We start from the raw sequence: 22,808 nt of genomic DNA on the forward strand, positions 1-22,808 counted from the left end.
TAGGATTGCGGTCCGCAACGTGACGTCATTTGCCATCGGGCTTCTGTGTTAGTGCACCAGTGGTGCTTTTCTCAGTGTTGGTTCCATCGGAATCTGGTTGCGACCGATCCGTTGTTGGTACTTTGCCATCGGGCAGTACGACGGTGTAGCGCTGCTACGTTTTCTTCTTTCCCGACGGGCTACGTTGCGACGTCCCCGTCGAAGACCTTATCAAGGGTATAAGGTGTACAAGGCGCTCTTCGAGCATTGGATTTACGACCCATCGGACCAGGTTTACCTAAACACCCCTCTGAACTCGTCGAGCAGTTGCCTTTACAAGTCTCTACCACCATTTACCGATCCCGGGCTGGGCCCTTCTCTTTGCCCCCCCTATCAGGGATCCGAGCTACTGCGGGCCGCAAACCTGCTTAAAGAGGACAGGGAGCTTCGAACACTCCGTAGCGCTGTGCCGTTGGCAGTTGTTGTTTTTGTTGCTGTTGTTTGTGTTGGACCGTCGGACCTTGGTCTCTGCCTAACAGGCGCATTGCACTACAACCGGTTGTGCCAGAGGTGAAAATGATGTAGCACCGGGGCGAGGGACGCACTGGTCGCGACAGCGGGGGCTCTGCAGTTGGGAGTGTTGCGTCACGCATGACGCTGCCGATAGGGATGATGGAGACGTGCGGAGGGAATTCCTGCAGCTTTTCGGGGAGGTCATCCATTTTGAGAACGACCCTAGCGCTCGTTGCGTCAGCAACTTTGAAGAGCTGGGTGTCTGGGGCGAGAACGACGTGCTGCCGCACGTAACAAGCGCCAACCTTGAGTGAGGCGATGATGCCGACGATCATCTGGACGCTGCTCTTGAGAAAGAAGCAGACAGCATCGCCGTTAAAGACGCCTCACTCTTGCATGAGGAAGGTGAGCTAGTTGACTTGTGCGTTCAACAGAGTGACGGCGAGGGTTGATAGCAAGAGTCCGAAGCAATTCAACCAATTCTGGCACGGCGTCCACCACGTTATTAGATAAAAAATGCCGCCTTCTGACACGACATACGCAGCAGCACAAACCTCTCCAGTTTTGTAATCGGCGCTTTCCACACATGATCACCTGGTATTGGACACAAATGCAATTAAATGAACAGACCCCACGCTCCTGCGTCAAGCAGGAGTGGGCGCCGGAGCATCCCAGATCCAACCCGCACGCATCTCCCGTTAAGCTTACACCAGGGCTATTTCGCACATCCCTATGCCCAAACTATCTCACGAATTCTTTTGAAAAGCAGAAAGGACCATCCAGGCCTTCCAAAATCGCGCACACTTCCCCCGTAACGCACTCAGTGCTTGATGAACATATTTGTGGCACGGGGGGCAAGCAAAAACGTGTATCGCCCAACGAGCAGTCATCGCCTTCGCAGGGTCGGTCTTCCTGGCAGTCAGAAGAATCGAAGCAAGAATCGGCTGTCAGACCACCTGTCGGCGGTAAGGGCGCCACAAAAACCTTACCAGGAGACTATTCAGGAACAAGCGAGATTTCCCCCATTACTTCTAAGAACTCACCAAAATTCTCGACAAGTTCAGCAGAAAGACTCGTCATCTCGTGATACCGAGGCGCAAACTTCTCGTGGCACGCACTCTTCATGTGCATGTGCAAACTTTGCACACTTTTGCGGAGTATTTTAAATGCAGCTTTGCTCTGCAAAGCTGCAGTTGAAATACACTGCAAAAGCAGTCGGTTTCTCCATCGCAGCGCGAACTGGTTACCCCACGACACTTTCTATCCCCTTGGCAATCGAAGTCAGATTCGCATGGATCGCCGGTAAAGCCACCAGAGGTAGAGGTTGGACCAGTCGGCTCAGCCGGCGCCGAGGGATTGGGCATGTCGTCATCGAAAAATAAAAGGTCCAATTCTTCAACGATGCGGGGGAAGGCAGATAGGTTCGATATCATTAGCGATCGAGGCGCACAGCTCGCCCTCGGGGCAATCCGCGGTTGTTGTGCAGACGAGTAGGCCCGCTGGTGGGGTATGGTAGCAAGTTTCGAGAAGACCTGAGCCCCGGTTTGTCTCGATGTCAACGCAAGTTCTCGGAAAGCTGCATGCTGAGTTTTCCTGACAAGTATCCAAAGTCAGTGGCGCGGGAGAGTCAATGGAAGCCCGAGAGAAGTGTCGCGCGGCCGGGACGGAGGAATCGAATTGCAAGACTCGTGAAGGTGGGACGCGTTGGTCGGGTACTCTGCGAGGTTCTATTATCGGCTAGTCGACATGATTCATGACATGCTTGCGGCTTGCGATGAACGTATGAAGCGCAAGTTAGGACAGCCGTCATGAGGTGGGCGACTTTTTGCCGACAGTCGCGGACTTTTTGCAAACATTCGACTGCAACACTCGTCTGCCCTTTCTTCACGGCCTCTACAAACATATGCAAGGACTCGTGGTCAACAACCGACCCACTTTGCCAGGTCCTAACCGCTTCAGTCATATCCTGCACCCCATTCACTGTTGCTGCATGGGCAGCTTTCAACTCCTCCGCTTTGCTATTGAGTTGTTCCTCTTTGGTATCCCCGGCGGCAACACCACCGCTCTTTCTTGAGCGCATGAGCTCGTACAAATGTCCGTCTGGTTAGATGAAAAGCGCGCGATTTATGGCAGATCGCACAAGCATGGAGCCCGGTCGCAAGTGAAACGCAGCTATTCCTTTCACATCCAGGGGCCTATGAAGCTAGAGGACGTTGAGACGAGGAGCCAGGATGGCCAACAACGGACCTTCGTGAGCAATCCAGGCAACGTGGGCGTCTCAGTATCCCTTCAGCTCTCGCAGCACGCACAAGTCTCTTGAATCCTGGACGAAAATCCGACTTAATGTGTGCGACGTGGCCAACAAAGAGCAAGGGAGAGGTGCAGCAGCAATTCGCTCAACCACTTTAGCGTCATGGGGCAGTTTGGCAGCAAGTGCTACCTCTTCCCCAGCAAAATGACTTCGTTGTGGTGAAAATGCGTTTTTGGAGTTGCTCTGGTCTAATGCAGTCTCTGTGAGTGCGATATGGTCTCCATAAAGCACTGAGTCGCTTAACGGTCGCCAGTTTTGGGATTGCAAGCCATATGACGCAGCAATATCGTTGATGTCGATGGATTTGCGACTGCGAGACAAAACGGCATTGACCGATTTTCGAGTAGAATGGCGGATATCACAAAGGTTGATTGATGCATTATCGGGGGTGTTGTCATTTTCCCATGAAATGATAAAGCGGGCAGCGCCTGTGACCGCATTTCTTTCTTCTTCGGTGGGGTTTGGGGTAGTTTGTTCGCCGGTCATGCGTGAGAAAAGGAACCCTTTCGCGACAGAGAACTTGGAGGAAGCAGTCCGTTTGGCGACATCACGGGCATTGCCTGGCCTGGGGGCAGGTCGAGATCGCAAATAGAATCTGGATCTGTTGAGCAATCTGCGACATCAAGAACAGCGTGCTAAATGTTTGTGTTCCAGCCTGTCCACCCCGCCCCGCGAAGATCGACGAATGAGGGGCTTTCGCGGGAGGCAATAAGACCCAACTCCGACGGCGGGAATTGGACAACGGTTCCGCCCCAGCCGACTATGGCGACTAGAGCGGCGTTGGAGGAAAGCGAAAGGTAGACCGGGGCGAGTGGAGCTAGCTGCAGAGGCGGATAGAGACAGAGGCGACGGATGGGGAGATCGGGGCCAGGTCGTGTGATAAATAGTGGCTCGCAGGTGAGTGTGGAGAAGAGGGCGACATAGCCAGTAGCGGAACCGATTCATACGTACGTAGTTGGGGCGTCAGATTCTGCTAGACAAAGAGAAAAGAAGTAGACCGAGGTAGCAATGGCGGGATTTATGTCGACGGATAAAAACAGCGAAACACACGAAGGGCGCGTGTTGAGGGAAACGAGAGTGATGCAGCCTTCATCGCGTGGCACGAAGGCAATGTGTGAAGCATTGTCTGACACGGACACGACGTGCACTGCAGAGACCTAGGGCGGAGGCGGAGCCTCGTTGATGGAGGTGGATGGGGGAATTTGTGAGGTAAGCCGCCAGGTACAGGTCTACTTTGGTGCGGCAGAGGAGCGGGGGATGTGCAGTTGATGCGCTTGCGAGACCGTGGAGGTGGAGAAGGAGGCGCGGTGGCGGAGACGGAAAGTCATGACGTGGAGCGGAGTGACGTGTGCCGGTGAAAGAGGGAGGGAGGGACTCCCTCCTTATTGCCGTGATTCGATCTTCGACTTTCGAAGTCCGACTCGAGATTCAGGTTTGGATCAGACTGGACCACCGGCAGTGCCGGTCCGGCACAGGACCATCTCACTGGGGCTGCCTTTCGGACATATGGGATCTAGTGAAATTCCGCTGGGTCCGGTATCCGTATATCATGAATATCCGTGCCGCAGAGACTCAGAGCGCTTAACACCTTGCATGCATCTTTTCAAGCATGCCATGAAGAAGCTTCGAGGCTAATGGGCAAGGAGACACTGCATGGAGATGGGCTACAGGGACCCTCAAAAGGCATGGGGGATCTCGATTTCGATGGTTGATCGCGATTATCGGTGGATCGCCTGAAGAAGGCCGAAGCGGTAATTTTTTCATTTTGCAGCATTATCTGGCAGTTTTTGCGCGCAATTGCGCGCAAAAACATGATTTACTGAAATCGAGATCGAGACACCCTTCCACTTTTACTTCGCGGGAATTGTGGGAGAGGAGAGCCAGAGAACAACTAGCGAGGCCCGGCCAGTAGATATACTCTGTAAATGCAGACTTCGTGCGTAATTAACGACATATTGCTGAAAGATTGAGTCGTTACCGAAAACACCAGATTGCTACGTATAGCTGGATAAATTTCAAATTTATTCTGCATTTTTGATGAAAACGTGTGTACTCAATTTTGACTTGATGATTACAGTACTACAAAAAATGTACCCAAATATTAATCAAAGATAGAATCATAACGATCACTGTCTCTGTCGGCCGTGTACAGCTCTAACCCAAGACGAAGGCGGCGCTTCGCACCGTATTTCTCCTGCGCACGCCTCCTCTTCTGTACTGTATCCTCCCCAATCGCGTATTGCCTATTTTTAACCTGATTGTGACGGTCAAAATCAGCAGCACGGAGCGGATGCCACTTGACATGGAGATTTGTCAGGCTGATACACAAGCGGAAAATCTTATCATAACTTTTCTCAGCCCACCTGTATTTGCTTGATAAAATATTCCAGTTTGTGCACAATCTCCCGAAGAAATTTTCCACAATTATTCGATCTGACGAAATCTTCTTGTTTTGAGCCTCATCTTCTAACGTCAAGTGTCCGTTCACGGGTTTGCGCCTTGGTATGACAGATCGCAAAACTCACTTGAGCCCTGATAGCCCTTATCAGCCAATAGTCCCCAGGTATTATCATACTTTTCACATAATATGCCAACGTCTGCAATGTCCATCTCGCCTTCCTTCTTAGACATAGCATCAATGTGAAAATCTTCCATTTTTCTCATAATGTCGATGTCAGCAACGGAGCCCGGATAATGATCTGAGCATCCAATAGCCAGTCCGTTTAGTAACACGGAGACCTCCACCTTATAACCGTACAGCTTATGCTTTCCGCTAAATTACTTCTTTCCCTCTTCCATAGATCCACTTGGTCTGAAAGCTTGCTGAAAAGTAACATCTGTAGCATAACGACAAAACTTAAATGTCTTAAACGTCTTTTGTGTCTGTAGCATCCTTGTCATTGGCCAAGACTCCCCCGTGTTAAGCACTAAAGTCTCATATAGTTCTTCGAAAACTACATCAATAAACTTCATAACTGTGGGCTCAAACTTAGGACCACTCACACCAAACAGGCTTCCCAAGTAGTCCTATTGCCCATCGTGTTTAAGTGCTGTCGAAGTGAACAACAAAACATCCTTGCCACTAAACTGTGACTTTCGTCCTCGCCCCACATTCCAGTTAGTTGTGACGTGGTCTTGCAAGAGAAGCCAAAGCTTTCCAAACTCATTTACATCGAAGTTTGACATTTGCACGATCGCCTCAGATCCTCCTGTGTTGTAAAATTTATCAAACACAGGAGAGCTGGACGTGCATTCGTCATCAGAGTCTTCTTTTGTGGGGTCGATGTCGTATTCGTCAATTTCTGTCTCGCGTTGAACAGCTGCATCGGCAAGCAGTCTCAGTGCGTTATTAACGTCGACATGCTCCGCTAAAGGAGCATTGGGAGGTGTAAGACGGGCACGGGAGCGACTGGGAGAAACCGGCATAGTGTGAGAAGAAAAGGAGCTAAATTGGTCTGGTGATAGCGCTGGGACAGAATTTGTGCACAGTTAATGCGCAATGTTGAAGTGAATTCGGTGGGAAATGTGTCTTATGAGCGTTTGGCGTGGCAATGCGCAAAGGGGCGGGGTTGTGTAAAAAAATTTAAAATTCTGCATTTCGACGCTGTTTATGATAATTGATACTGTATTGTGTAATCGCTCTGTCTTTACGTAAAGTTGATGTGTTTTTCGTAAATGCAGCCATTCTTTGTTTATGTGGTCATGATCTCTACAGTAAAACACATCCGGAAATATGAGGCTCCCACATTAACATGTGGATATTTCTCAAAGACTTAGGAGTTACCAATAGTATTTGGTAGTTACTGTGTGCACCAAACAATTCCGCAAATACGTGGGGTATTCCAGGAATATCCCATATGCTAATAATGAAAGCGAATTTACTAAAGCGATGATGCTTTGCGTATAACAGCATGCTAACACACTATTTACTCTGGGCTTTCAGTAGTTTGATTTGCGCGGAACCTCATATCAACACGTCTACGCCTTTTCTCACGATAGTTGGTCTGTACGCGTCTGCGTTTTTCGATTTGAGTTGTACCAATCTTGTACCAACGATTGGTAATCTTATGGTACAGACGTCCGTCATCTGCTCTAAGGGGATTCCACCGAATATGTCAGTTCGTCAGCCCCAGGGACAACATGAATATAGAATCATATATTTTCTCTGACCATTTCCATTTTGACGCCACAACGTTCCAAATGCCCGACATCCTCCCAAAATAAGTTTCCACCAGTACACGGTCGCTTGAATATGTGGATTCTCTGCAACTTGTGCTGGTGACAGAACACCATTACGCGCCTTCTTAGTCGGATGGATGGCACGAAAAAACTCCTTAGAACCTTGATAGCCCTTGTCTAATAAAATCCCCCATGTATGTGGATATTCGTCTTCCATTGGACCATCATCCTCCAGCTCCAATTCATCAGCATACTTTTTCAATTGCTCCTTGTGAAAGTGTCGCATGTCCTGAAAAATGCGAAAATCAGATACAGAACCAGGCTCGTGGGTACTACAGCCAATTTCCATCCCATTTGGCAGAACGGATGCCTCAATTTTGTATCCATACAAGCCATGTTTCTTGCTAAAGTACAGCTTACTCTTGCTCAAGTTCCCGCTCGGGCGATTTGATGGCTGGAATGTCACGTCGGTGGCATAGCGGGCCATCGGATAGTTGTGAAACAAAGCGTTGCTATCGACTATCTTTTTCATACTCCATTTCTGGCTTGAGGGGAAACGTAATGCTCGTATGTTGGTCCAGATATTATTGCGACAAACTTTAGAATGATGCGTTCAAATGTTGCCACCTTCATATCGAACATGTTTCCCATGAAATCCCACTGCAATCCATGCTTCAAGCCGGCTAGTGCCATGAAAAGCACATCCTTGGCGGTCTTGTCACATTTCCGTCCTCGTCCGACATTGTATTCGGACATTATGTGCCCCTTAAACGCCTCCCAAACCCCTTCAAATTTCATTGGGGAGAAGTTAGTCATCTCCCTGATACCTTCTGCCCCGCTCTGATCATAAAAAGTGTCCATGATGGGACACTCGGAACCGTTTTCTTCGTCAATGTCCTCTCGGAGCGGTTGAGACAGCTGTACTTCGAGTTCATTCTCTCTCTCTACCGCTGCATCTGCGAGTAGAGAGAGGGCAGTAGCTGCGTTAGTTGAAGTAAAGGGAGACATGGGGAAGGGCTTTCGATGCGGTGGGGTGTGTACTTTGCAGAAGACCTCTGTTCTTCCGAAGTTACTGTATCGTTTTGGAAAAGAGCGGGAGACTTCCTAAAAGACCGCGCAATTTGGATATTACGGAAAGCGCACAATTTGACTTCGTAATCTCAATTCACATTGCTTGCAATCCAAAATATTTATAATTTGATAAATGGTTGAGTATGTTGGCAATGACAATGCCTATACCGTATCTGCGCAGGTGCGTACAGTATACAGTTCGTAAATGCGCATGCCCATTCTATTTGCACAAGTGGCCTAGTGCGGATGGATTTGTCGAAAAGGCCTAGTCGCAGAGCACCGCCAAGTCGCCCAATATGCCCGCATGCGGTTATGCGAGGACCACATCCTCTGGGCGAGTATCAAGGTGTCCCCAAGATGCGACGCATACATGTGGGAGGTGTCACACACACTGTTCCTGCACACGGTGCCCAACGCCAGAATGCGGCACGCCCTCTACGTGCAAGAGGTGCAGGGGTTGTAACATGCACTGTTCCTGTGGCGGGAGCAGAGCCCCTGTCGCTCCCATAGACGACCCACACCCGGCGTCTAGCCGACTTATGTGGAGACTCAACCCTAGTGAGCGGGTTGACGAAGATGGAGATGGTTGGAGCCTTTACGACTCGTGCGGCGAGGGCGGCACTGGACCAGCACCCCCCGAGTTAGCCTGTGCGTGGTCCGACCGAAGCACCGATACTGAGGGAGAGACCATCCACATACTGGGCGAAAACAAGCCTCGGCCGACCTATATTGTGAAGGACGAGCTGGAGATTTTTCTAGCCTCACGCCGAGAGATAGCCGAGAAATGGAGTGTTGCGTTGGAAGAAGGCCGTGTCAGTGGCCCATGCCCAATACCCTGGGACGTGTGCGACCTCGGCTTCGCCGCCCAGGTGGTAAGGCCCGAGAACAGAGGAAGGGGCTGGTGCTTTGCTATCGAGCAGAGCAAGCTATACCTAGAGATGCATGAATTGGTCGTCCATGTGAGGTCCGTCGGGGATTTGGCGGTCTCTCCATGGTCCACCAAGCTCCGGCAGTTTTGGCCAAACTATATTGCCGCGGCGGCAGACATGTATCGCGAATTCATCCGCCTCGTATCCGTTGGCGATGTTACTTTATACGAGGACGGCAGTAAAGTCCCCGATACCGCGCCCGCCATATATTTTGACTCGCCTATTCCTGCGACCGTGGGAGACCGTGTTGCCGGGTGGCGGGCGAGGCCGGCACAGGTGGGTGAGGCATGGAGGTCAACTACGAAGACGCCTCTTGACACGTGCGGACCGCCATGGTTAGTAGGCGGTGTACTGTGCCCCAGTTGGTGGCCGGAGGACTGTTACCATGGCAGGCGCCTCAGTGTGAATGCCTTCTTGGACGGGGACCGATCCCCCGACAGGGATGACCTCGCTGGTGGGAGTGACGTGTCCGTCAAGGTCTGCTCCATCCCAGGCGGTTCCTTTATGTTCTCTTACTTGATTGATTTATACGACACGACTACTGCAGCGGTGTGGGTTGACACGGACCGCGCACACGCGGGAAATTGTGGCTCCCGCCTAGAAGCCTTCGTCGTGGGAGCCGACTCACACAGCTGTCTTATCGACGGGGAGGCTAGAAGGCAACTAACAAAGATACTTGAGCCGACAAGGATACAAATCGAGAAGTACCCCCGCGTCAGGTTCCCGAAGATGGAGCCATGCAGGAAAGTGAGTGTATGCCTGAATAACCCAAAATCGCATAAAGGGCTAGGCTGGATATCCATGGCATCTCAAATGGCCGTTGACGGGGTCATCCGGACTTTGGCACTAAGCCCGTACCACCTCAGGCTCAATTCTGACGGGAACTGCTTCTTCTCGCTGTTCCGAGAGTGCGGGGACACGGATGGTAGAATTGTTGGACCTATCAGTACCGCCCAGATCATTGACAGTGGGCTGTTCTCGGAAGCTGACTTCTTCTTAAGGATCGCCCTCAATGATCGTTGGGTCTCAGCGGGAGGTCGACATCTTGAAGTTGTAGACCATTGGGAGTCTGCCACAGCTAAAGAGCAGCTTGACGGCTGGTACGGTCTTCCGGACCCACGTGAGAAACTAGAACCTCTGTTCTTAGATCATGCCCCTCCTCCGCAGGACGACGGGTTTGCGTTAAATTTCTGCGAGCCCGGGAGTACTGCGGGGGGTGCTGGGGTCTCTAGTGTCTAGGTGACAAATGACCTCATATGAGGCCATTTGACCTCATATGAGGTCACTTTTCAACTTATTTTTCTCGACTTGCGCTAGCTCAACAAGATGGAAAAAAGATACTCTCGACACGGCAGTTGACTTCTGCGTTGTGGAAGGGTGGAGTTTGGTGAGATCTGCACGTCTTCTCCAGCCATTTTTGAAATGCCCAAAAAGGAGCCTTTTTTGACCAACCTCAAAACGTTTTATGTTGATATCTTCGAAACCAAAACGCCTGTTTAAAAAGTCAACTCATCATTGATACTTCATTAGATTCTTAGTCTCTCTGTGCATTGACAACCGCCATCCCAATGTTTTGCAATATGTTATTGCCGAGCGCGTATACGTTAAAGAAATGGTGTCCAAACTGAATGTTTTAAAGTTTCGATTTAATTTATATATTTTTGCAAAAAAAAAGCTGGCCTCATATGAGGCCATGACTGACCTCATATGAGGTCAAATTGCTTGTCGTCTAGACACTAGGGAGAAAGTCGACCTGATTGGTCGGGGGGTTGCCAGAACAGCGGTCACCCAATTCTGCTATTTAGATTATGACGGCGATGACCTTGATAGTCGCGAGGAAAAGGAGCTCAAGAACGCAGTTGGCGCCCTGGCATCAGCCATCTCACGGCGCACGGCAGTCCGCCCTGCCGAAATAAGGCGTCTAGCTGCAAAGAAGGGCCGAGGGAGGTGGCTTCACTAAGAAATTGAAGAAAAAGGGTGCCACGTCATACTAGCGAAGAAAGCTGCCCTTTGGAGCGCCTACCGGGTCCCGAGCTACCGCTCGTAATGGCACCTAGGATAAGAGGCCTAGAGAGAGGAACTGAGAGAGGAACTGAGAGAGGAACTGAGAGAGGAACTGAGAGGTAAAGCATAGAGGGGGTAGAACAAGGCAAGGCAGAGAAAGTATGGTCACATGGTCACAGTTCCGCTTCTCCAACAGCGTGCGACTGTGTCTTCGTTTATTGCGCGGGGCTTCTCCTCACCGCCGCTTACTTTCGCTCGAGAGAGCTTGCGTGGAATGCAACTTGCGGTTCGCATCGGTCGCGAAACGAAACCGCGCCCTCTGGCTGATGAAACGAAGGGGTCCTCTCCGATATCGGAGACAGAGCTTGCCACGTCAGCACGTGCGCCAAGCCGGATGCGATAGGGATCACATCTTTTGATCGCGACTCTATCCCACGTGTACGCCGTGTGTGATAATACCCATACACGTGCACACGTGCACACGAAGCGCACCACGCCCTGTCACCCACAGACGACGGCGCAGGGCCGATAGTCTTAACCCTGTGCACCGGTTTGTGACGATTTAGGGCGTCACAAAAAGTGGGACGATTTGTGTGACGATTTGTGAGAGTTTTGCTCTTTTCGCCGCCGTCATCTCATTCGTCTCACTCCATCTTCTCATTCGTCACACATGGTTTGTGAATATTTGTTGAATTGTAGCACTTTTTGAGAACGTTTTGTGATCATCACAAAAATCGTCTCAAACAGCACACATTTTCGTGAATCTTTTGTGATGGTTTTGTGAGACGCATCTCAAAACTCTCAAACGTCAACCTTAAAATCAAAACTCTCACACTGACAGTGTGCATTTTGCGATGGCAGTGTGCATTTTGTGATGGCAGTGTGCATTTTGTGATGGCTTTGTGTGAGCTATCGCTGTCGCCTTCGCGGTGCGCAGCGGTTGCGTCGGCGCAGGCGCCGGCGCCAGCGCAAGCGCCTGCGATTCCGCCCCAAGCATTGAGCAAGCCCCCCGAGCCCGATCGCGCCTGCCCGCCCGCCAAAACGCTGCTCCACGCGCCGTCTCCCACCATCTGCACCGATGCGCACGCCCCTTCCCCATCCCATTTCAGCACCCACCCCGTCTTGCCTGCGCCCCCACTCGTGGCGGCTCCCCTGCGCTCTGACTCGTAGCGCCCCTCTTCGCTCCTAGGCCTCCATTGCGGCCCCGTCGTTGTCTCCCGCGCCTGGCCCGTGCAGGATGATCGCATCCGGGAATTTTGATCTCCCACACGTACCCGCGAGCTCACCGCGACCGATCCTTACTCTTCGCCAAAGCTCGAGCTCTCCTCTCCGACCCGACCTCTGCCCGACCCGCTCTCATCCCCGCCGCTCACACGCCAGTGCGCACCGTCGGCGCCCCGATTCGCGTAGAAACCGGCTCGCCCGCTCCTCCCCCACCGCCAGCACCTCGATCGCCATCGCTCCCACGGCGCCCCCAGCCCTCGCGTTCGCCTCCTTCGAGACCACCCAGGCGGCCTTCCGCCGGAGCGCTCAACTCGCCGCTACCCCTCTCTCGCCCCGCTGACGCCTCTGCCACCATCGCCCGTTATTCTCGCTCACGCCCGCCGCGTCTACGACGACTTTACTGTCCTCACGCCTCCCCTGCTGCTCACCGCTCAGACTCTCGACGCGGCCGCCACTGCCGGTGTCATCCGCCGCCTCCATCGCGAGGCCCAATACTCTCGCGCAACGCGCTCCCTTACGAACAGCCCGCTCGCAGACCTCAACGACCCCGCTACTCCTGCGGCCCTCGGCGACCTTCACCCCGCCCCATCCGCACACATCTCGTCCCGCTCTCCCCTGCCGACCTTCCCCCTCCGCCGGACATCGGAGAATCTGCGGTCCTCCGAACAGTCTGCTCCTTGCATCCGGGATCCCTCGTCGACGACGGCATTTCTGGGCATTGCCGTTTGTTCTGTAAATCAAATTCTGACAGCGTGGCCACCAGCACAGCTGGGGGCGATGACGATGCCATACGCAGCGGCACAATTGCGGTGGCTGGGCCAACTACTGCCGCTTCACAGTGCCGGTGCGCAAGACCTTCTCACACGCCAAGCTAAGCCATGCCCAGCCCAGCCAAGCCAAGCCGCCTTATCACACGATCCGTCGTGTAGTAAGGCGGCTTGGCCAGTCTGAAGCTCCGCCCGGGCCCACACCGCGTCCTTCCAAAGTACGTGCGCATTATCTCCTGTGTCGCGGCCTTACTTTCCCGAAGCCTAATCTAATTGGCATCTGCTCTCCTATCTTCCTGGGAGCAAAGGAGAGCAGGCGCCTGTTACCGTAGATCAGGTTGGACCAACTTTGAGCTTCACGCCGTTGTTTGCTGGTCCCAGCACTGCAACCTACATCCTCCTCCACATCGCGGCGCAACGTGCTTGGCTCGCCGTCACCACAGCGCCGCAATCGACACAAACTCGGGCGGACCCACGTACATTGGGCGTCCCCCTTCAACTCCACTGCAACCGCTGCCCAACCGCTCGAGGCTCTTGCTACTGCTACTGCGACATCCGCGAACCGACGTGCGCCGCCCATTGCACAAAATGGCAATTATGTAACACTCCATGACCTCACCCTTGTGCACGTACAGAGGAAGAGCCATTCACATCCAAGAGCTTATACAAAGTATCTCAACCGTTAATATGATGCTCCAAGGTCAGCTTCCAAGTTCTCTTTGGCAAATGATCGAAAAACACTAGGGCCATTTGTCCAACAATCAATGTTGCATGTCAGAAGAGCACCCACACAAGTCGCGCTATCGAGTACTGCGCTAAGCGGAAATGAAGCCCAAAGAGAATCGCACGATTCTCTCATTGTTGCAAGCCACAAGTATTCCAATCCACGCATTTCCAGTCGTTTGAAAAAACCCCTTCGTATCATTTGCTTATCTCCCTCCCCTTTCGATTGCACCCGCCAGCTCCTTGAGGGCGCTTCGAAAAGAATGAGTACCCCATATAGAGACCAACTGTACCGTGCTGAAACGTAGATTTTACACTCGAGTCTCGCGGCGTTTGGAGTCTTCGCCAGTTCTTGTGTCCAACCAGCTCGGTATCTCGCCCAGCAGCTGTCAGCAGGTGCGAGAACATGATGTCAACCACTACCTCTAGAACGGAAACGCAAAACATGGGCAGGGCACAACTGGACTCCCACCACGTTCAGGGAGCGAGTTGGAAAGCACAATGGAAACCTGGCTTCTGAGATGTAGTCGAGGAAAACGAGGAAACTATACGGACGCTCACAGAATGTTGGTTCGGAAATGGGGCCTCTTTTACGCCCTAACGCCCTAACGGTGGTGGTGGAATGCAAGCAAGTGGCGATCGAATACTTGGTTTTACAATCAAGTGCGAATGCACACAGATGCTGGGTTTGAGATGCGTATCTTTTAGAGCTGCGAGTAAAAACAATTGTGAAAGTAAAGTTTGATTACTTCTTGATTGCTGGGGCTGGCAAACATGACTGGTTCGGGTGTAACAAGAGGGGATATTGGCGGTGATCGTTGGAAGAGGACGTAGTTGGTGGGGGTAAAGTTCCTCTAGTCATTGCCACATAGAAGTGCAAAAGGCAGTCTTTTCGCCATCCTTGGCAAGGTCAGAAAGAAAGAAGACCGACTGCTCGGATCGCAATCGGAGCGCGCGGTCTCCCACTCTTCCGCTCTCTGACACGATCGCCGGCATACAGGGTCTCGCACAATCTGGAGAGGGATATCTCATTGTACTACGTGCACAATGAAAATGAAACATAGATACGAAGCGATCCGTTCAAGTTGTCAAGTTCTCGCATCTTGCGCCTCGCTCTCTGAGCTTGAGTCGTCAACCCTACTTGTCAAGTTCTTGCGCATTACATACTAGTGCGTGCGTGTAACCCAAGCGGGGGCGGAGGTGGAAGCGCAGGATACTACAAAGGCGAAAGACGGCACGACCGAACGAAACTGCTTAACCGGTTCGGGGTAGTCGGGGATGCCCGTGGATTGCACCAGCGACCAACCACAACAGGTCAAATGAGTGTTGAAAGCTAAAGCGGCGACGGGGCGAGAGCAAAAGGACTCCTCCGTTGCGCCACCTCGACAAGTCCTGATTCCGTTCTCCGTTCCGGGTGCAGCCTGAGGCGGGCGCCCTCTAGTGTCTAGGTGACAAATGAACTCATATGAGGTCACTTTTCAACTTATTTTTTCTCGACTTGCGCTAACTCAACAAGATGGAAAAAGATACTCTCGCCACCGCAGTTGACTTCTGCGTTGCGGAAGGATGGAGTTTGGTGAGATCTGCACGTCTTTTCCAGCCATTTTTAAAATGCCCAAAAAGGGAGCCTTTTTGACCAACCTCAAAACGTTTATGTTGATATCTTCGAAACCAAAACGCCTGTTTAAAAAGTCAACTGATCATTGAAACTTCATTAGATTCTTAGTTCATTAGATTCTCATTAGTCTCTCTGTGCATTGACAACCGCCATCCCAATGTTTTGCAAGATGTTATTGCCGAGGGCGTATACGTTAAAGAAATGGTGTCCAAACTGACTTTTTAAAGTTTCGATTTAATTTATATTTTTTTGAAAAAAAAGCTAGCCTCATATGAGGTCAAATTGACGGTCGTCTAGACACTAGCGCCGGCCGCTGCCTCCGAGTTCATTGTCCCGATAAAGGGGTTGAACTCGGCATAGGCGATCTATCCGTCGCTGCCGGACGGTAGGAACCACGTCTTTATCCCATCTTCTACAGGGGTCTTAACGAAGGGAACTCTACTCGCCTTGAGCCTCGGGTTTTCCCTTCTGCTCTCCCCGACGGCACCCGCCATCTCCGTTCGGGAGAGTGCTCTTGCTGACTTCTGAAATCGTTCAATCTCCGTCTTCTGTGACATCGCGCAGCGCAGCAAGATTCTCTACAGCCTCGGAATGGTTGTCCTCTTTGATGGCCCTCTCGTACAATCTGCATGCACGATCTGTATCCCGCTGGACTCCTTCCGCTCCATCGCGTAGCAGATTTCCGAGTTCCACCATTGCGTCTGTGTTGTTGCCCTCTTCAATGGCCATCTCAAACAGCTCAGCCGCGCGCACCAAATTGCAATCCAAACCCTCCGCCCCGCCTCTCAGCAAGATACCGAGATTGTACATCGCGATGCCGTTCCTGCCTTTCGATATTGCAAGCTCATAAAGCTCCATTGCGCGTACGGCATCGGCTTCTACTCTTTCTGCGCCCTCCTCCACCATCACTCCTAGACTGTTCATCGCCGGGACAAAATCGTGCTCATTGATTGCACGCTCGAGCAACTCCTTGGCTCGTACCGCATCCTTCTCGACCCCCTCCCCTCCGGTCTCCAACAAACAACCAAGGTTGCACATTGCAGAGCCGTCATCCCCTTTCGATATTGCAAGCTCATAAAGCTCCATTGCGCGTACCACATCGGCTTCTACTCCTTCTGCGCCCTCCTCCACCACCAGTCCTAGATTGTTCATCGCCTCGACATGATCATGCTCATTGATTGCACGCTCCAACAACTCCTTGGCTCGTACCGCATCCTTCCCGACCCCCTCCCCTCCCTTCTCTAACAAACAACCTAGGTTGTTCATCGCAGAGCCATCATCGCCTTTCGATATTGCAAGCTCATAAAGCTCCATTGCGCGTACCACATCGGCTTCTACTCCTTCTGCGCCGTTATGCACCATCAGTCCTAGCTTGTTCATCGCCGGGACATCATCATGCTCCTCAATCTGGCGTTCCAGAAGAGCCTTTTCCAAAATGTTAACAGTACGCACGTCGTACTCGGTCACCTCACTGTCCGTGAAGAACAACTGCTTCCGATGGATAGCCACTCTTTGCCCTCGTTCCGCTCCAAGTATTTCTTCAAAACTGCGACAAAGACAATCCAACTTATCCAATCTCAGTGATCTTGCTATCAACCTTCGCATCCATATGAGGCAGCTTCGTACATCCTCAGGTATACGCAGATCTACTGCGCATTTCAGAAAATCCAGAACCACATCCACGACATAGTTGTCAAAAGCCGATTTCTCCACAAGCTCTTGTAATAATGAAAACAACGCTTCAAACTCTCTTCCACCCCCCTTGACCCCGCCACTCCCCTTTCTGCTCACAAAAACACTGTGGAAAAAAGCTAGCACCAATTCTCCAGCTCGTCGCCTGTTCGTCAATATCATGTGTTCTGTGATCTCCTCACTCGAGTCGGTGAGGAGCTTCACGCATCTCTGCAACGCGTTCATATCACCATGCTCCAGTGCAGCAACCTTCAACAGAAAAATGTCTCTTCGGACCTGGCCCAACTCTTCCCCAATAACATTTTCGCCTTTTGCTGGCAGGTTCTTCGCAAACTCTTCATCTTCATATACTCCAGCCCTGACTGAGCTCAAGCAACCTGGCGACTTATCAACCAGTGCTTCTCCTACTATCAAACATCCGTCTTGTAAGGCCTCGCGGTCATTGTCTTCGTACATCGTGAACCTTCTCTCCCCGACGGCTTGGGTGTGGGATGTCGCAATGTTTTTCTTTGTAACAACGAGATCACCGTGTCGCATGCTCACTTCAAATTTCGCAAGAACTTTGTCCCCTTCTAGCTCAAATCTGCATTGCTGGCTTCGAAACGGTTCCCATCCCGACCACATCTCAACCTCTGTCCCCGTTTTGTGTGCTCTTGGCTTTACACACACGATGCCTGACGTCATATTCCGGTGCCCGGCATGCAAGTCTGGCGAACACATACCATGATTCTTCTGCCATCGCCTCAATCCCTCCATACGTCCCAACGCCGCCTCCCGCCACCATCCCCACTCAAACCGCTCATCTCGCGATGCCGCCCCCCGGCACAACCGTACTCTCACTTTGCATCCTCTATCGCCCGCTCCACTTCTATTGCTCCAATCGTCATCGTCGCCCACTTGTACCTGAAGCCTCATTCTCTGAGGCCCACAAATCGGCACTATCACAAACATTTCTTCGCTCCGTTTCTTCCTCTCTTCTTCCGCATCCCTACCTCTTTGCTCATTCCCGAATGATACTGACACACTATCTCGATTTTCCGAGATTGCCACCCCCCCTGCCTCGCTTGACCGCACATCCGTGTCACTGATTTCCTCGCTCGCTTCTTCTGTATTCATCACAACCAGCGACGGAAAACTGACCATGCAAAGCGCCACCGCTACCATACTGCTCGGGCTCCCTTCCATTCCCGATACCCTTTCCCTCAAAACACATTGCAACTCCCACACTACACGACACTGCACCGCCCGATCCCTCAGTACTGCATTCCCTTCTCTCTGCCGCAGGGTACGTGACACATCATTCGATACACGCCCAACCTCCGTCCACCCCGATATCAACTCCCCCGCTTGAAACATCAAAGGCCTCCACGCCCCACTCTGCGAGTCCGTGTTCGCTTTCACCCACCTTCCCAGTCTCGTACGCACGCTCTCCAGCGAATATCCCATAAACGTCAATGTCTGCTCCAACTGCTCAAACTCTTGACCCACGACTCCAAACTGGAATGCTTGCATCGCTTCTTCAATTCGAACATGTCTCATGAAGAGGCTGCTCCCCCTCTTTTCCATCCCTCCCATCTCCACGCCTTCTACGCTCACCACAGTCTCTTGGTCATGTTCGACTTGACCCAGACAACGTCCTAGCCATTCTTCGTCTTTACTCACCAGGAATTGCATTTGCACTCCCGCTATAAGCGCTAACCAGCAGTCGACAAGGTCCCCGACCTTGGTCACCAGTCTATTCTCTTTGGATACTTCATGAAAGTATCGTTCTGGCATCGTAAACCCGCATATGCTAGCATTCCTTCTTTCCGCTGCATCCACTCCTGAAGTTCTGTTGCCCATGCCCAGCTGTGCTCGCATATTTTCAATCGCTAAATCGTCATGCTCCAGTTTCTCATACTCTTCAGATCTACGAGAATCTCTGCTCGCACTTCCGTTGCCAATCCGTTCTTCTCCTATGTACAGCAAAATCGCAAGCCACTCCACTCTCTCGATGTCCAACTCTTCCACTTGTTCTTCAAACTCCACCGGAATTCCATTAATGAGTCGATTTAGTTTTCTCTCATAGGCCTTGTACCCCTTTCCAGGCCGCAAGACCGCATTCCTCTGCACTGCATCGAACGGCATTCCACGTCCACTCGTCATCGCTCGTCGCAACAAGTCCTCTTTTGACAAAAGCGACTTGCCTTCACCCAGCGGCAAACAACTCCCCAGCCACAATTGTATTCCGGCCGTCGCCAGCACGCGCCCAGCCAGGTGTTCTCGTCGTCTTTCGTACCGCTCCAAGTTATTTATCGCCCCATCCTCATCATCGACTTCCGGCGCAACGGTGAACTCCGTTATCCACTTGTTCAACCCCTGCGCCGCAAACGCCACGCACCATCGCAGCCACACATCCTCTGGCTCGTGCGGTACCTGGACAAAGCAGGGTATAGACCCATTCCCAAGCCATTTCTGCACTATTCCATACACATACCGAAATGGTATCGAGAGCGCCTGTAACAGAAGCACGATTCGTTGACGAAACACGTTTCTTCTCTTTGGATCTATTCTAAACTCAATCTTGTCAAACACTATGTAGCACCGAGCATTCCCATGGGACACACGGTTCTCAATCAGTTCATCGCTCACCCATAGTTCATCTACAATTTCAGCCACAGAGTGCACTTTTTCCTTGTCGTCGGTATTTCCGGGCTCCTGCGTAGTACCGATATTCGTGGTTTCCTGTTCTCTTTCTTCGCCATTCTGGGTTTGCTTCTTCCCATCATAGCCAGTACGGGCGCCCGTGTTGAGCTCATATTCAATCCCAAGGGCCCGCAACGACTTAATGCTCTTGACAGCCCACTTGACAAATAGCTGCAACTGCCACAGTCCCCATAACGTCCGCACAACGTGCAGCAACGCAAACAGCATAGCGACCAGCGCAGTGAACATCTCCTTTTGATCGACATTGGATTGCACGACCATGTAAAACAGTATGTAGATTGCCGGGACTAGCGCGAGAACAAGGTTGACGTAGCCGGCGATACGAACGTCACGTACCCTGCGCCATTTGGCAGAGATAAAGTCAAAGGTGGTGAGAGCAGTCCACGGGAGGAAGGCGGCGGTGTAGGCCAACAGGACGATGATGGTGTTTTCAGCGAGATCGTCGAAGGCCATCTCTTCGCCCAATCTCTCCGTCTTCATTTCTTGGAAGAATCTAGGAGGTTTTGATGTGAAAGTCTGGGTGTGTTTACTTGCAGAGACGAGAGCTCACTGTAATGACTCGTCTTTGTCAATCGTGTACCGTGAAGTGAAGGGATACTTGCGAGAAATAACACGGTCAAGGTGGGGTAGATGGGATTTACGGGAGCGACTGCTGGCTGTGGAGAGAGAAGGAAGGCTCTGGAGGAAAGCGTCAGTGTAGGCAAGGAAGGGGACGTTCGTAGATGCGCCGAAGCCCCAACAAGTAACGTGTGGTCCAAAGATGAAATAGTTCATAATAAGTGACGATGCGAGGAATTGTTGCGTTGTCCTGGTCGAAAACAAGCGCTGCAGCAACTCTCTCGAGTCTACAAGTATCTTAGAGCGTGGGAACGGGCTGGCGTATCACGCCGCACAGGAGAGTCTGCCGGGAGGCAAACACGGAGGGGGGGCTCGTGGGAGTAGATAAGTGTGGGTTGTCCACCGGCCTCGAGTGCGGATATTCTAGTACAGTGCCTCCTACGATATAGTGCTATAGCGTGACATACCTCTAGCTATGGCACTATTGGGGGGATGGCACTATAGAAAGGAGGCTCAAATACATATATTTGGGGACAAAGCACACTGCTAACACAAACACAACAAAGCCTGTAGAACACAACTAAATAACTTCATCCTTTGAGTACTGAACCATGCCGGATGATACACGTGTGAGCGTGTGATAACCTGTGCCAGAGGGTGAGCCATAGCACTATATAGAGGGAAGCACTACTAAAGTAGGCACTATTGAGCGACCCCCCCTGTACGTAGGCGCTGGGGGTAGGGTAGTACAGTCGATGTACCTTAATATGCGTCCCCGATTATGCGCATTGCCTGCGATATGCGCAGCGAATCCTCGTGTCCGTATTTAGGGCCCCTCAGAGCCTCTCAGAAGGGGTTGGGAATATACACTGCTCTGATTGGTTATATGGGAAATAAACGACCGGAAACTTAGCGGGGACCATAGCTACTGACGGACCGCAAGGACAGGCTGTCAGCATTACAGTCTGTCACCAGCGGTACTTAGACCCACGAGACGGCGACGACGAGTAAAGACACCCCCATGAGGATTACGATTCATCAGGTTATGGCCCGCTTCGCACCACTACGACACACCATCAACTGAACGCAAACTGGATCGCGCTACACGCACTCGCAGCCGCTGAGCGTCTGCAAACAGACCAGCCGGAAAGACAGGCATCACAACCCGCCCCCGCCGCCCCCTTTCCGAATCCTCATCAACACCCAACCTCCTGCATCCAGCAGCCCTTCTCTACATCCCTCCTCCCAGGCAACAACGATCTCACACGCTCACCACCATGGACATTAAGGATATCCTCAAGCTCGACCGATCTAACTACGGACCATGGCTCCTGGCCATAAAATCCGCAGCCTACACACAAGATGCAATCGAACATATCGAGGGCAACCCACCCACCCCAGACGACGAGCAGGAACGAAAATCCTACCTCCACGCCAGGCACAAACTCTTGGGCAAAATGCTAGCCACAATTCCAGCGGACATCATCAACCTCCTTCTTATGCCTGACGAGAACCCCACACCACACGACATCCTTGAGAAGCTCAAAGCCCATCTCGACACAACGAATGCGAGTGACCACCTGTACCTAAAACAACTAGCGGAACAGTGCCACATCCAACCAGGCCAATCAATCTATGAATACGTCCAACGCCATGAGACCATTAGGGCGCAAATGATCGCGGCTCGCTACCCCGACATCGCCAAACAGAGCACAACAGTAGACTACATGATCGAAGGCCTCAAACACAACCCAACAACAGTAGACATCGGACTCCAGCTCCTGTCACTGCAACCAAAAGACGTGAAGGACTTCGTGCACAAATACAATCGAGTCGAAACATACCGTCAAGCCATCCAACCAAGCAACCCTTGGCCAAAAGCAGCAGCCAGCCCACGAGCGTACCTACCAACCCACGCGCGGCGCCCCCAACCCCGCCAAATACGCCGACCCGCCACAAAACACACCAACCCCTGCCGCCATCACATCTCAAAGGGCGTCAGGAACCCGCAACACGCGGACAGCGAATGTCGAGACCAAACACATCCGCAGAATCAAAAGACAGCACGTCGGCGACCCGCCCCCAAGGCACGAGCTATCCTCGAACCAGACGACGCGCATTACAGTGAGCTCAACATGGACGACACCGACACCGAACCCGACCACCACCAAGGCGAGGCGGGTGCGTTCATCCTAGACTCGGCAGCGCATCCCACGCACACATCCCGCCCCTACCACACATGAAGCTCCTCGCCCATCCCACAAAATCTCTCACAGCAACTAACCAACTCACGATATGCACCCACGCCGGCACCATTCAGACATATACCAATAAGGGGTACCCCCTACGCCTCAAAGCAGTACACAGCCCGAACATTCCATACACACTAGTATCTGTCCACGCTCTAGCATCACTAAAGTGCCCGGTGACATTTGACACAAATACGGCACACATCAGGGACAGACGAAACAAAGTCGTCGGCACGGCTCCATGGAATAAATCACTGCACGCCTATGCCTGGTCACCCCGAAAAA

The 22,808-nt window shown here is 52.0% G+C and overlaps 7 protein-coding genes; 4 read left to right on the top strand and 3 right to left on the bottom strand.

Annotated features, from left to right (window-relative positions):
• Window positions 1–2,770: 2,770 nt before the first annotated feature.
• Window positions 2,771–3,289, bottom strand: CHC_T00008081001 (hypothetical protein). The gene has a single exon (XM_005711957.1). The coding sequence runs from the start codon at window positions 3,287–3,289 to the stop codon at window positions 2,771–2,773; it is 519 nt and encodes a 172-aa protein (XP_005712014.1).
• Window positions 3,290–8,349: 5,060 nt separating this feature from the next.
• Window positions 8,350–10,620, top strand: CHC_T00008082001 (hypothetical protein). XM_005711958.1 is given in 2 exon segments: window positions 8,350–10,221; window positions 10,222–10,620. 1 exon segment carries the CDS (start codon window positions 8,350–8,352, stop codon window positions 10,219–10,221), a length of 1,872 nt encoding a protein of 623 aa, XP_005712015.1. The 3' UTR covers window positions 10,222–10,620.
• Window positions 10,621–11,155: 535 nt separating this feature from the next.
• On the top strand, window positions 11,156–11,389 carry CHC_T00008083001 (hypothetical protein). Its single transcript, XM_005711959.1, has one exon. The coding sequence runs from the start codon at window positions 11,156–11,158 to the stop codon at window positions 11,387–11,389; it is 234 nt and encodes a 77-aa protein (XP_005712016.1).
• Window positions 11,390–11,670: 281 nt separating this feature from the next.
• Window positions 11,671–11,834, bottom strand: CHC_T00008084001 (hypothetical protein). XM_005711960.1 is given in 2 exon segments: window positions 11,671–11,711; window positions 11,712–11,834. 1 exon segment carries the CDS (start codon window positions 11,832–11,834, stop codon window positions 11,712–11,714), a length of 123 nt encoding a protein of 40 aa, XP_005712017.1. The 3' UTR covers window positions 11,671–11,711.
• Window positions 11,835–12,196: 362 nt separating this feature from the next.
• On the top strand, window positions 12,197–13,738 carry CHC_T00008085001 (hypothetical protein). XM_005711961.1 is given in 5 exon segments: window positions 12,197–12,223; window positions 12,224–12,428; window positions 13,007–13,161; window positions 13,162–13,195; window positions 13,286–13,738. The coding sequence occupies 2 exon segments, from the start codon at window positions 12,224–12,226 to the stop codon at window positions 13,159–13,161; spliced, it is 360 nt and encodes a 119-aa protein (XP_005712018.1). The 5' UTR covers window positions 12,197–12,223; the 3' UTR covers window positions 13,162–13,195; window positions 13,286–13,738.
• Window positions 13,739–13,741: 3 nt separating this feature from the next.
• On the top strand, window positions 13,742–14,456 carry CHC_T00008086001 (hypothetical protein). XM_005711962.1 is given in 2 exon segments: window positions 13,742–14,008; window positions 14,009–14,456. 1 exon segment carries the CDS (start codon window positions 13,742–13,744, stop codon window positions 14,006–14,008), a length of 267 nt encoding a protein of 88 aa, XP_005712019.1. The 3' UTR covers window positions 14,009–14,456.
• Window positions 14,457–15,532: 1,076 nt separating this feature from the next.
• On the bottom strand, window positions 15,533–19,923 carry CHC_T00008087001 (hypothetical protein). XM_005711963.1 is given in 2 exon segments: window positions 15,533–15,852; window positions 15,853–19,923. The coding sequence occupies 1 exon segment, from the start codon at window positions 19,921–19,923 to the stop codon at window positions 15,853–15,855; it is 4,071 nt and encodes a 1,356-aa protein (XP_005712020.1). The 3' UTR covers window positions 15,533–15,852.
• Between the last annotated feature and the right edge of the window lie 2,885 nt (window positions 19,924–22,808).

This window comes from Chondrus crispus, genomic scaffold (genome assembly GCF_000350225.1).
Source record: "Chondrus crispus Stackhouse genomic scaffold, scaffold_93, whole genome shotgun sequence".
In the NCBI taxonomy this organism is placed as follows: domain Eukaryota; phylum Rhodophyta; class Florideophyceae; order Gigartinales; family Gigartinaceae; genus Chondrus; species Chondrus crispus.

What these genes read in the sequence shown, in the direction of transcription:
- CHC_T00008082001 (XM_005711958.1), top strand. Translation starts at nt 8,350, where the DNA reads ATGCCCGCATGCGGTTATGCGAGGACCACATCCTCTGGGCGAGTATCA.
- CHC_T00008081001 (XM_005711957.1), bottom strand. Translation starts at nt 3,289, where the DNA reads ATGACCGGCGAACAAACTACCCCAAACCCCACCGAAGAAGAAAGAAAT.
- CHC_T00008084001 (XM_005711960.1), bottom strand. Translation starts at nt 11,834, where the DNA reads ATGCACACTGTCAGTGTGAGAGTTTTGATTTTAAGGTTGACGTTTGAG.
- CHC_T00008087001 (XM_005711963.1), bottom strand. Translation starts at nt 19,923, where the DNA reads ATGCTGTTTGCGTTGCTGCACGTTGTGCGGACGTTATGGGGACTGTGG.
- CHC_T00008083001 (XM_005711959.1), top strand. Translation starts at nt 11,156, where the DNA reads ATGGTCACAGTTCCGCTTCTCCAACAGCGTGCGACTGTGTCTTCGTTT.
- CHC_T00008085001 (XM_005711961.1), top strand. Translation starts at nt 12,224, where the DNA reads ATGATCGCATCCGGGAATTTTGATCTCCCACACGTACCCGCGAGCTCA. An exon ending in CCGCTCCTCCCCCACCGCCA is followed by an intron (nt 12,429 to 13,006) that starts GCACCTCGATCG and finishes TGCCATACGCAG; the next exon opens with CGGCACAATTGCGGTGGCTG.
- CHC_T00008086001 (XM_005711962.1), top strand. Translation starts at nt 13,742, where the DNA reads ATGTTGCATGTCAGAAGAGCACCCACACAAGTCGCGCTATCGAGTACT.